Genomic DNA, 14,706 nt, shown 5'->3' with positions numbered 1-14,706 from the left:
GATCACTTCTCTAACCAGCCTCAAAATCAGGGTACAAAATAGCCTATTACTTATTGCTTTTGATGTTTTTGGATGTAAAAACCATGCAAACGTCATGAGTAGACCTCAGACAACAGTCTAAAACAATAAAAACGCCAGAGGAAGGGCACCTTTAAAAAATTAACATTTAATTACAAACACTTACCTGACATAAACTTGAGGAAACGGCTGATGACTTGTGTCCTTGTGTGAAACAAGTGATTCCGGCTGTTATATGTGCGGATTGATCTCAGATTAAAATGACCTAAAATATGATTTAAAACATACAGGTAAACCTTTTATTATTGAGTATAAGAAATTAAAATGAATTAAATTGCATGTTTAAACGCCACAGAGATATCAGAGCCAGCAGTCTGATGGGCTTGCCGAGGCTGCACTGGGTGGGATGTGAGCGCTTAAGCGCCTGTGATTTTCTGGAGCTCTTCTCCGTCCGAACGTGTCCGAGCACATTTTTAAATAGACGCTATCTTTATTAAACAACCGCATATTTAAACTTAAAGCACATACATTCACGCCTGAACAACTTTTATTACATTTTGTTACCAAATAACAGTAATATTATGAGCATTTTGTTGTCAGGAAACATAGCTGTCAAAAGTCCACATATTGACCAGATATGTCTTAATTAGTTCAGTCACCATAGCCATTCTGAATGTTGACTGAATTTAAAAATAACCATTCATTTAATGTTTTAAACACAGATTTATCTAGACTTAAAGGCGGAGTCCACGATGTTTGAAAAACGCGTTGGAAAAGGAGACGGGCAGACTACCAAAACACACTTATAGCCAATCAAATCAAATCAAATGCCGGGTTGCATTTGTGTGGGGCGGGTCTATCAACAGAAGGTCCAGATTCTATTGGGGTATCTCTGTTTGTTTAGGTGATTTCAAATATCAACATTGGCTTTCAAACATCATGGACTCCGCCTTTAAAATAATATGTCTACTCAACTAAGCCCAAACAAGAAAATTGGTTTAACTTATATATTTTTGCCCTTCCAACATTTCATTAATTTTTTATAGTGCACGCTTTTCACGTTAAATTCATATATAGCTATGCCTATATGCCTAAAATACCTTCTTGTTTTTCATATCATATTTATAATAAAGGCAAAATAGACTGTTAAGAGAGTAACTTGTGAAAGTTAAAAAGTGAAACTAAGATGACAGACTGTAACGTTGTCTGCATCTAGAGTATCGTTTTTAAAGTTTTAAAGATTAAGATTACTTTAATTTAACTTATCAACACAAATACAAAGCACCATAATATAACTGACTGCTTACCAGCATTAAAACCACTTAAAATAAAAACCTTTATAGGTTTTTTCTTTGTATACAGCGTCCGCTCCGTGAATAAGGGAGATGCAGCCAAAAATGCCGGTGGGTTTATTATTAACTGATTGAACACTTGACTCTTACCTGGACACTTAGATATGAAAGTTTTCCATCAACAGTATCTGCGTGAAACATTATAAACATTGAAAATCACCTGCGACTCCACTGTTTAAGCACGTCCAATATGTTGCAGAGAGTCCGCTTAATTAACGGCTTCTCGTTCAGTCTGCGTGAGCTAAACATTTTTGTTCTGTAATTTTTTACTAGCATAGGGTATATTTCTACATATTTTTGACCAAGTAACACCAGGATATAATGTAAGTTGTTTTGTAATATAAGTTCATTTTTAATTGTTCTGAAATGATGACAAATCTTTCTGACTAAAAATTATCTATCCAGCTTAATTTAGCCAAAATAATTATTTATTTGTTTTCATACTTTATAGATGCACATTAATTTATCTATTAATATACTATTGAAAATGCCATAAATAAATATTCATTGCCTTCTGTACAGGTGCATAAATACTTATGATAAATACTTATGATTTTAATTTATTTAAGACACTGCTGTGTTCTGTATTTACCCATGCTCTGTAAATTTACACTTAAAAGCCGCCTTATTAAGAAATTGTTCTTTAATTTCTTTTTGTTTAAAAAAGATAAATATAGCTGTAGTATAGCTTGTTGAGCTTTTTCTCATAATGGGAAAGACATGTAGCCAATTCCTTAGCTGCTATCTAAAAAAAAGGTTCGACTATCAGTCAACTACGGCAAAATCTAACGAATCAGATTCAACTATGAAAATCCTTAGTCGAAAACAGCCCTAGTTTAATGTTACAATAAGTTAATCCGGGGTTAGCAAGAAGTTTATAATGTGCTTTTAGGTGTAATTTTGTGTGTTGGTTAATAAATCTTTATATTCTTATGTTTCAGAAGACAGGTGAAAGGTGAATGTATGTGCCTTAAATAAATTCAGTAAAGAAACATGTTTTAAATAGGTTAAACTGTTTAAAGTTCACACAAAAAAGAAAATTATGTAAATTCTTTTATCATCATAACCTTTATAAAAAAAATTCTGATGAACACAAAAATACATATTTTCATAAATGATGGTGAGCACACAGCTGATTGTAACCATTGGCTTTCATACTAGGAAAAACAAATGTGATGGGATTCAATATGGGATGCGGTGTACTTACCATAATTTTACAAAATAAATTTTATCACAATACTGCCATTATTTGTTTTTCTTAATATTAAAGTCAATCATGTTACAATCAAATGGGTGTTTACCATAATTTATTAAAATATATATTTTTTTGTATTTATTAGAAAAAATAAATTCGTACACATTTGGAACAATATGAGCATAAGAAAATGGTTGAACTATCTATTTTTTTTTGGTTGAACTATCTCCTCACTTTAAAATTCTTAAACTACAAAGTTTATGTCCTTTAAATTGGTTAGCCAAGACCTGTTATAATTGGTGTAAAATTTAAATCTGTTTTTGTGGTCAGCTTGGATAGTAACATGACACTTTGAATCAGCATTTTTTGGATTTACATGTCAATTTAAAATTATATTAAATGTTTTTGAGTAACTGTTGAAATATACATAAACATTAGATCTCAAAAGTTATGTATTTAAATTTCCACAAAATTGAATTAATACTTTTTTCTATTGTGATTTGTGACTATACAACACTGAAATCATTAATAATTTGTAAAATTTCAAAATTGAATTTGAATAATAGTGACACCTTATGGTTAAAATACAAAATGCAGATAATATTCTCTGACACACTTTAAGAAATGCTTTTCTGAACTTCTTTGAATACTTTTACTTTGAAAACATATTCTTATAAGTATTTAAAATATTTTATAAATATTCGGTATACATTCTCTTAAATTGATATGTTCATGGTATAGTTCCTTAATTGTAATACCATCATTTCACTATATTTTGCTACATATCTGTAGATTTTAATACAGTTACTTTAATTTTATTTAAATGTACATGTACTACATACTATTCTTGTTATCAAAACATTTCACAAAGTTGAGTCAAATATAATTATATCATAAATAAGGTAATACCTTGTAATGTGAAATATCACAAATGCCTGTTTTGAAGGTTGTACTGTACTAATTAATGAATATGCAGTAATGTGTAGTTTTTTTTGTGTGTGAACAGAATGCCTCGTACGAAGAAGAGCCTGCGTTCGCAGGTAGCCAAAAAGAGGATGGCAGACCGGATGGCTGCTGATTGTGCAGAGGTTCTGCCACCTGTTAAAAAAATTGCAGAATTAACAGAACATTTTGTGAACGAGACTAAACAGGTTTTAAGAAAAACTGCTGATGACCATTGTCTGAGGAAAACTGTTGATGACCATTGTCTGAGAAAAACTGCTGATGACCATTGTCTGAAAAAAACTGCTGATTCAAATTTTGAGAAAAAAACTGATGGCAATTTCTTGAAAAAACTTGATAAAGACAACGTGTATCAAAATGTTTCTGAAAAAACTTTCACAACCCACACTAAAAAAACTGACTCCTCTATGTGTTTAAATAATGTCTCGAACATAAATGCTTTGTTTCCAAAGACATCCTACATCAAAGGTTCTTTCCATCAAGGTCATTCCCGTTTTGGCCAAAATAATAATAAGCAATGTGGTGCAAACAGTTTAATTGCAATTTTGATGTGTAAATTGAAAAATGTGATGCAGTGGGGGACAAGTGACTTGGATGCTGTTTTGCTGAAAGGAGATGAGTTGTACAGTGCCATGAGAGATGCAGGGAAAATCAATGATCCAGACCGAGGGTACATACGTGTTCATGAACTGCCTGACACACACAAACTGAATAATTGTACTTTCTCAATAAACTATGGTGAATCATTTACTGGTTTATTTGGTGTTAATGAATATGATGAAGAGCTGAAAGGTTTTGCTATGTCTTTTGATGAAGCAGTAAATAAAGCATTCCAGAGTTTTGATGCATGTTTTGTAACCATTGGTATTAACACATGTGCAGCTGTCAGAGAAGGCTCTTGGTATGCTCTAATTGATCCTCATTCACGATCAAATTATGGAACATGTGCAGAAGGGGGTAAGAGTATAATGATGTTGCATCCCAATATGGAGTCCTTGCTCATTCATTTCAGAAAACTTGGTTTGTCATTAAATGCAAATTTTCATGATTTTGAGGTAACGGGTGTAAAAGCAATTATTGTTGATGGGAACAAGCTACATAATCAGCTGGTGTCATGTTCTAAAATTGAGAAATCTGTTGCAGCAGAGAAAGTGAGTAAAGGTATGAAATTACAAATGGAAATTGATCTTAGCTGCAGTCTGCCTTGCACTAATGACATATGCACAAATAATATATCTGTAAATGAAACACATGCTCAAAAGAGACCTGGAATAACTTCTATATGCTCAGCAAATGAAAGTGATGTTGAATTGATATCAGAAACTGAGAGTGTTTCTTTCCAGTTTAACCCTTTAACAGTGCAGCAACAAAAAAGGATGTGTTAAAGCTAAATATTGTTAACATTGTAAGAGAACAGAATAGTGTAATTAACATTGTGAAAATGTCTGAGCCTTGTGAAATCAAAAGTATTCTTGCTGACGGTAATTGTCTCTTTAGAGCTGTAACTTATGCTGTTAGTGGAAGTGAACAAGAACACAGAAAACTGAGACGAGCTGTTGTTACACACATACTGCACAATGAGGAAAAATACACACAGTATCTCAGACAAGGTTACAGTTCTGTATCGGAGTATATTGCCACATCAAGAATGAAATACCTTGGCGTTTGGGCTACAGAACTTGAGATTCAAGCCACTTCAGATTTAATTGGTGTAGACATTTTTACATACAGTGAAAGTAAATGGCTTAAATATTCATGTTCATCTGTAGTAAGTAATAGGCAAAGCTGTGAAAACAGAGGAATTTACCTGATACATGTAAATAGCTGTCATTATGAAGTGGTTCAGTGTGTAAAAAGTAAAGATGGTTCTTGTTCTTTGTGCTGTAAAGAATCAAATGGAGGTTCACTTCCTAATGTATCTTTAAATACACTCTCAGATCCATGTAAGCTTAATAGACAGAAACGTAAGTACAACAATAGTGATGACTTAAAAGATGAGAAAAAAAAGAAAGAGAACAAAAGATACAATGATAATGAAATATATAGAATGTCAAAAATAAAACTCGGTACTGATAAGTACAAACAAAATGAACAATATAAAGAAAAAGTCAAGAATTATAGTATAGTGAAGTACAAATCAAATGTTTTGCATTGTAATAGTGTAAAGGCATATAGCATCCACAAGTACAATACAGATGCAGAACACAGAGAGTCAGTAAAAGGGTATAACATTGGAAAATATATAAACAATGACGCATATAGAGAGTCTCTGAAGGCTTACAGTGCAAAAAAATACAGTGAAGATGAAGCACATAGAGAAAGTCTCAAATCATTAAGTGTAAAAAAGTACAAGGAAGATGAAGCACACAGAGAGAGGCTCAAATCATTCAGTGTAAAAAAGTACAAGGAAGATGAAGCACACAGAGAGAGGCTCAAATCATTCAGTGTAAATAAGTACAGGGAAGATGAAGCACACAGAGAGATGCTCAAATCATTCAGTGTAAAAAAGTACAAGGATGATGAAGCACACAGAGAGATGCTCAAATCATTCAGTGTAAAAAAGTACGAGGAAGATGAAGCACACAGAGAGAGGCTCAAATCATTCAGTGTAAAAAAGTACGAGGAAGATGAAGCACACAGAGAGAGGCTCAAATCATTCAGTGTAAAAAAGTACAAGGAAGATGAAGCACACAGAGAGAGGCTCAAATCATTGAGTGTAAAAAAGTATAAGGAAGACGAAGCACACAAAGAGAGGCTCAAATCATTGAGTGTAAAAAAGTACGAGGAAGATGAAGCACACAGAGAGAGGCTCAAATCATTGAGTGTAAAAAAGTATAAGGAAGACGAAGCACACAAAGAGAGGCTCAAATCATTGAGTGTAAAAAAGTACGAGGAAGATGAAGCACACAGAAACATGGTCATAGATTACAATATACAGAAATATAAAAATGATAATAGTTTTGCCAGTAGTATAAAAATGAGAAATGTTGAAACACGATGTGTGGCACACATGAAAAGAAAGGAGATAGACTGTGTGATTGAACAATTTAAAGAAAAAATATCTATTGGTCCTGAATATGTTTGTTCAGTATGCCATCGCTGCTGTTTTAAAATGCAGGTGAAATCTTGCAAAATACATACATACTTTCAAAAATCTGTCAATGTTGGAAATATTGCAGAAAAATGTATAACATTTAATTATCTTCATGAATGTGATAGCAACTGTAATGAACAATGCATATATAGAAACAGTCCAGCTGAATCTTTGTGGATTTGTTATACGTGTCATCGAAAAATATGTGAAGGTAAAATGCCTGCAGAAAGTGTAGTAAATAATCTTGCTCTGGATCCCATTCCTAATGAATTGAGTTGTTTAAACTCTCTTGAACAACATCTAATATCAAAGAATATTCCATTTATGAAACTTGTGGCTTTACCTCGTGGGGGCCAAAATTCGGTTCATGGTCCGATTACTTGTGTTCCATCTAATGTTACAGATGTTGTGAATGTTTTACCAAGATCAGAAAATGATGATTTGATGATACGAGTGAAGCTTAAGAGGAAATTAACCTACAAAGGGCACTATGAATATCAATTTGTACATACTGATAAGATAAAAACAGCACTAACATATTTAAAAGAAAATAACAAATGGTATACAGATGTAGAGTTTAACGATAGTTGGATTAATCCTCTCAGTAAAACAGTAGAAGAGATCAATAATAAAAGTAATAACAATGAACTTGATTTAGACATGTGTCAAGATATGTGTGTTGATAATAAGGAAAGTAATGACAATGAAGATGACATCTCTGATGAAACACTTCATGATCGCCAACAACATGGCTTGTTTATGGATTCATGTTTACAACCAGTAGACTTGGGACAGGAAATCTTAGATCAACATTTTAATGGTATTACATCAGTTGCACCAGCAGAGGGCAATAATCCTGTGAGAATGTTAATGGATGAAAGTAATGAAGCTAAATGCTTTCCAACTCTTTTCCCCAAAGGAACAGGGACATTTCATGCTCCAAGATCTGAAAAAATAACATTGTCTAGATATTTAAACAATAGAATTTTAAATGCTGATGGACGTTTTGCCCAAAACCTGGATTACATTTTCTATGGACAATATTTATCTGAGCTCAATCAAGTTATTTCAAATGTATCTATTGCTTTAAGAAAAGGTTATGACACAAACAACATACACACAATTACATCAGAGACACTGAGAAACAAAGAATCACTGCAAAAGATTTTTAATTTTGATGAGGGTTACAAATTCTTAAAGCCTGTGAGAGGAACTCCTGTTTTTTGGCAAAGTGTTCAGAAAGATTTGTTTGCAATGGTAAGACAACTTGGTATCCCAACTTGGTTTTGTTCGTTTTCTTCAGCCGATTTGAGATGGACAGAACTAATGAAAACTTTAGCAAAACAAGAAAGATGTGAAAAACCTCTTGATGAACTGGACTGGTCTGACAGATGTGGAATGCTTAAACGTAATCCTGTAACAGCTGCCAGAATGTTTGATCATCGATTTCATTGCTTCCTGAAAGATGTTATTATGTCACCAGCTCAACCAATAGGAAAAATAATTGATTATTTCTATCGAATAGAATTTCAACAACGTGGATCACCTCATACACATTGTCTATTTTGGGTGGAAAATGCTCCTCAGGTGGACAGAGATGATGATGATAAGGTTGTAAAATTTGTAGATCAATACGTAACTTGTGAGATGCCTTCTGAAGAAGACGAAATGTATGAAATTGTGAATAATGTTCAACAACACAGTAAAAGACATTCCAAGACATGCAAAAAGAAGGGCACTACATGTCGATTCAATTTTCCCCGTCCAGCAAGTAAAAACACTTTCATTACAAGAAGTTGCCAAAATGATGAAAATGAAGATGAGAATCAACCTGATAATATAAAACGTGTAAAAAAAAGCAAAAAGATGAATAATTGTAAACAAATACCAAAAGAAATAGCTGAAGTTATAGTAAAGAAAGTAAAAGAGTGTTTGTTGAATACTGATATTGTGTTTGACTCAGTAGACTCTTTGTTTGAAACAGTAGGTATAAATCAAGAATTATTTGAAGCAGCTTATAACAAAATGACAAAGAAAACAAGTGTTCTTTTAAAAAGAAAGCCATGTGATATATGGGTTAATCAGTATAACAGAGATCTTTTACGATGTTGGAATGCAAACATGGACATACAGTTTGTTGTTGATGCTTACTCTTGTATAGTTTATATAATTTCCTATATTTCCAAACAAGAAAGAGAAATGGGATTATTGCTGGCAAATGCTCAGAAAGAAGCATACAATCAGGGCAACATGGATGCAAAACAGGCTTTAAGAAAACTTGGAAGTGTGTTTTTACATAATCGAGATGTTTCGTCTCAAGAGAGTGTTTATCGATTAACTAACATGAAACTAAAAGAGGGATCAAGAAAAGTAGTTTTTGTTCCAACTGGAAGTAATACAGTGAAAATGAGTTTACCCTTAAAAATCATAAATAAAAAAGTTGAAAGTGCAGAAAATGAAAATGAAGAAATATGGATGAAAAGCATCACAGACAGATACAGAGCTCGTCCAAAAACAGAACATTTTACTGAAATGTGTTTAGCAACTTTTGCATCACAATACAGAGTTTTGTCAAAATCTGAAAGGTCTTCCGACAGAGTAGAATTGGAAAATGACATGGGTTTTGTGAGGAAAAGAACTCGCACAGATTGTGCTATTATACGATATGCTCGCTTTTCACCGACTAAAAACCCTGAAAACTATCATCAAAGTATATTAGAGTTATTTTTGCCTCATTTTTTGAAAACCCAATTAAAACCCGCTGATTTTAATTCCTATCAGAATTTCTATGAGACTGGATATGTTAAAATGTATAAAGATCAGCTTCAATCAGTAAAAAGTATAGTGGATACAAATATGGCAAAATTTGAAAAAGAAGCAGACACAATACAGAAAGCTCAAGAAGATTTAGAACAACATGGACCAATGGAAGATGCGTGGGCACAAATCTGTCCAGAAACAGAACTTGAACGTTTAGAATGTCTGGAGAGTAAAGAACTACAAATAGAAACAGATGAATATGATGATGTCATACCTGATCTATTACCAAATGCTGGTGTTTCCACATTAGAACGAAATCCATCTGCTATGTCAAAGAAAGATGCAATGGCTTTGCTACGTTCTCTAAATGAAAAACAGACACAAATCTTTTACAAAGTTCGACAGTGGTGTTTAGATAAAGTACAAGGTGAAAACTCAGATCCATTTCATGTGTTTATATCTGGTCCAGGAGGTGTTGGAAAGTCAGTGCTGATTAAAGCAATCTATTATGAAACTACTCGCATTCTTTCCAAGCTGTCAGAGAACCCTGATGAGACACATGTACTGTTAACAGCTCCGACTGGTGTTTCTGCTTACAATATTAATGCTGCCACTATACACAGCACTTTTTCTATTGGAACAAATGCTACACTGCCTTATCAGCCACTTGGAGATGAAAAAATTAATTCATTGAGAGCAAAATTTGGAAAACTGCAAATATTAATAATTGATGAAATTTCAATGGTTGATCATAAACTTCTTGCATATATTCACGGAAGATTGAGACAAATTAAACAAACAGGAGATTATTCACCATTTGGAAAAGTCTCTGTTATAGCAGTTGGAGATTTTTATCAACTGCCTCCTGTTAAAGGAAAGGCACTTTACACTGAACCAAATGGTGTGAATTTGTGGGAAACTAACTTCAGTTTAATTGAGCTAACAGAGATCATGCGACAGAAAGACAAAAACTTTGCAGAAATATTAAATCGTTTACGGCTTCGTAAGAAAGATGAACCAATGCTTGAAAAAGATATTGTTACTCTTAAAAGCTGTGAAACTGGTGACGCTGAATATAGTAAAGATATCCACATATATGCAACTAATAGTGAAGTTGATGAGCATAATGTAAAAATGTTGTACAAATTCTGCTCTGACACAGTTACAATAAATGCACAGGACTTTGAGAGAAATGCCAAAACTGGCCGAATGGAAAGAAAAGATGGATTTCATTCCAAAGTTCACAGCAGTTCATTGGAGAAATCTCTTGAATTAGCCATTGATGCTCGAGTAATGTTGTTGAAAAATATTAATGTTTCGGATGGCCTTGTAAATGGAATATTTGGAACAATTAAAGAATTCCATTATGATGATAATCAAACATTTCCATCAAAACTATACATTGAATTTGATGATAAACTAGTTGGTAAAGAAGCCAGAAATAAAAATCCATGCTTAAGACCTGGACTTGAAAAAACAACACCCATAGAACCAGAAGAAGAAAAAGTAACAAATAGTGGTGGTATGAGAAGACAGTTTCCTTTAAGATTGGCCTGGGCGTGTACAGTTCATAAAGTACAAGGTCTGACTGTAAGCAAAGCTGTTGTTTCACTGAAAAAGATATTTGCTCCAGGACAAGCATATGTTGCATTAAGTCGAGTGACCTCTCTTGATGGACTGATAATTGAAGACTTCAATGAAAAAGCTATTTTTTCAAAAGGTGACATTGAGCAAGCTCTCCAGATAATGCCTCCATTTATTACTCAAAGTCAAACAGAAAGTTTACAATTTAAATTGATCCTACACAATGTTCAAGGACTAATTCCACACATTTTAGATATTCGACAAGATCAAAGATATTTTCAAGCAGATATGATTTGTGTTACAGAGACATGGCTAAAGCAAAGCTATTTTGAAAATGATATAACACTACCTGGATACTCTTTCAATAACAAATTACGAAGTCTTTCATATGACACAAGTCATGATGTTTTTGCTAAACTAAAACAGAAAGATCATGGTGGTGTTGGTGTTTATCACAAACATAAAGTAAAAGTTGATGTAGTTAGTTTACCATGTATTAACATTGAATGTCTAATGTGTAGTATAGAACAATTAAGCACAACTGTGGCAGTTGTATACAGACCACCATCATATAACATGGATATGTTTAGACAAAATTTAACTAATTTAATTGATCAAATAAATAGCTTGCAAGGTGGCAAAATAATTTTAGGAGATTTTAATGAAAACCTTGCAAATAAATCAACTATTCATGATGTCATGAAGGATTATGGTTTCACACAAGTTGTTGAAAAGGCAACAACTGAATATGGCACATTAATTGATCATGTATATATGAAAGATATTGACTTAGACAAAATAAATGTTGATATCATGCCAACATATTTTAGTTGTCATGAATGCATTGTACTGAAGTGGTTACTATGATATAATCGTCCAGCATGATGGGAGGGAGGGGGATACAGGGTTATAGTTTAAAATAGGACGGACCCTGTGGGAATTTTTGCTGCCTTCACCATAGCAAGTAAAGGCAGCATTAGCCTTTTGGGTTATTTTAATATTTCTATGATTAGTGGGTGTTAAAGACTTGTACATATTCTTGTTTATCATAATGATGATTTTTTTACTAATATTATGATTTCAATTATTTTATAATACATATACAAAAATTAAGTCCTTAACACTCATCTAAATGTTTTATTTCAGTTTTCCAGTTTTTATCTTAATAGCTTTCTTATATTACTTAATTACTTCATTCATCCATTCATTCATCTATGTTTGTTTGTTTGCTCAATGTATTTTATTTTAAAAATTGTCTATGTAAAGTAATTTCATAATGAAAATAAATATAAAATTACATTTTACTATTTACACTGATCAAATGTATACAAAACTTTAAACGTGCTGTAAAATGAAAAAACAAAATCTTTATCACAAATGCAAAAAAGACGTATAAAGGATAAGAGAAGAAGAAATGAGTACTTGTCCTCCCTTGCTGATTCATTATCATCACACTTCATATAAATAGGTAAGATAATTTTCATCTATAAACCAGGTAATAACTTTTATAACATAAATATTTATTGAAGAATCATGTATATTATAACAATATATGTTATATGTAATATATGTATTCTGTTAGAATATATAACACAGTTTAAAATAACAAATGAATAATACATATATTGAGAAAAAAAACACATTTGTAAAAATAAACTGTACAAAACAAAATCCTTCAATAAACCAACATTTTGTACATGTACAGCCATTTATTTATGTTGTTCTGATCTTTATTGCTAGCACAACAACTCAACTTAATAACCAACTATGCAAATCAAGGAGGAACAGTTTCACTAAATAAAGAAATGCACACACCATTATACAACCACCATCATGCAGGACTGTTCACTTAAGGTAAGTTCATGCAATCATACTCTTATTAAATACTTAATCTAGCATTTACTTGTAATTTTAATTCATAAGAAAATACTACATTTATCCAATGTGTTTTGTCCAGTTGTGCTCATTGTAAGTGTACTTTCCTGATCTTTGAAAAAAGTTGAAAATCAATACTTTTACTCATAAATGTAAAATGTTCATATATGTAACACTGGGAAATAATCATCCTACAATTCAATGTTTATCACAGTTTTATTCCTTCATTTTTTTGTGCAATACAGTATAACTATTTTTTTAATTAGCTTGACAATTTCTCTGTCTTCCAATGTAAGTAACATGATTCTTTATTTGCAGGAGAATCAATTCAAACACTATTTTCTGAATATGAAACTAGCCCCATTCAGAACTCTGACCTTAGTAAGTTTTTTAAATATTCCTACTATTAATAATAAGGATGTCAGAGCTTGTACTTGTGTTATGACTTTGGTGCATATTAAACTGTTGTTATTTCAAAGGCTGAAAAAGTGCAAAATCTACTGACTGATATGACCTAATCTGAACTTTTATTTGACACTTGTCCTACATGTAAGTCTCTTCTGTTTCAGATGGTCCTGCCAAGCTTCATGCCAACTTCATAAACACTGCTTCTGTCTAGATTGAAATATACTTCATCACTGCTAGACACATCCAGAAATAAGGTGCTGCTCAGCTTTCGCACCTTTTGGTCTTCAAACTGAATTGTTCCCTCCCCCCAAAGCATAGTTTTCACTTTCAATGACTCTGTCCAAGTCAGCAAAGCCTGTATCACTACGTTGGTAACATTCATCCATACCAACCACTCTGGCTTTCAATGCTTTAATGCGTCTAACTGAATCTTCATCTCCTGATCTGCACTTGATTTTCAATTTTTTATAAATTTCGCTTTATCATTAAGAGTCTTGGTACCATGGTACCACCTTCCTATATATGTATCATCATAAAGCTTAATCCTATCTGTACATTGTGCCATTTACTGTTCCTTCATAGTATTGCATGCTTTCAAACTCTTTCACCATACTCTGTTCTACTTTGTTTCATTGTTGTTTTCATTAGGGATCAAGCCCCAATGGGGCGAAGACCCCTATTGTATTTTTACCTGTTATTATTTACCTAATTTTATATTGTTTGTTTCAGAATTATGTTCAGCTCTTACTTGTTTGTTTAATTTTTTGTTTGTTTGTTTAATAACATTGTTTTAATATAGTTAGTTTTTTATGTTTATTTTAATATATGAAACAATGAAATTGAATGAATGAATGAATGAACGAACAAACAAATAAATGCAAATTAATTTTTTATTAATTGAGAACTAAATATATATATTTAGATATTGAATAGTAGTCTAAATTGTTTTCACAATACAGTTACTTTCAATTACTTTACCTTTTAAAATTTTATTGATAAAGTTATTGTTTTTTTGTGTTCATTTTGAGTTTATCTGTGAAACAATAAAATTAAACAATTGAATGTCTGAATGAATGTACAATCAAATTAATGGAAATTAATTTTTTGTTAATTAAGAGCAATTTCTTTTGGTTTAATTTCAGATTTCATTTATGACATATCTCACAGAACTGAAATAAATTCAAATATTTTATTATATTGTTTTTATTTAAAAGAAATCTAATATATTATATATATTTTCTAATACTCTGAATTGTTTTCAAAATCCAATTACTTTCAATAACTTTAATATTTCCAAATTACTTTCAATTTGTATCGTTTATATGCATTACTAATAAATAAATGACTAATTGCATTATTCTTTACTTTTCATATTTTTAATGTTTGATTATTGTTTTTCAGCACAATTTTTTTTAGCAAAAACTTTTCCTTTAATCCTTATAATATTTTGTTTACAC

At 31.9% G+C, this 14,706-nt stretch overlaps 1 protein-coding gene across 1 annotated transcript; it reads left to right on the top strand.

Annotated features, from left to right (window-relative positions):
• Nucleotides 1-7,282: 7,282 nt before the first annotated feature.
• Nucleotides 7,283-11,833, top strand: LOC141282644 (uncharacterized). Its single transcript, XM_073815888.1, has one exon. It carries the CDS (start codon nucleotides 7,283-7,285, stop codon nucleotides 11,831-11,833), a length of 4,551 nt encoding a protein of 1,516 aa, XP_073671989.1.
• Nucleotides 11,834-14,706: the final 2,873 nt, after the last annotated feature.

The sequence above is a fragment of the Paramisgurnus dabryanus genome, chromosome 1 (assembly GCF_030506205.2).
Source record: "Paramisgurnus dabryanus chromosome 1, PD_genome_1.1, whole genome shotgun sequence".
Lineage (NCBI taxonomy): Eukaryota > Metazoa > Chordata > Actinopteri > Cypriniformes > Cobitidae > Paramisgurnus > Paramisgurnus dabryanus.
This window is presented reverse-complemented; position numbering and strand designations above follow the sequence as displayed.

What these genes read in the sequence shown, in the direction of transcription:
- LOC141282644 (XM_073815888.1), top strand. Translation starts at nt 7,283, where the DNA reads ATGTGTCAAGATATGTGTGTTGATAATAAGGAAAGTAATGACAATGAA.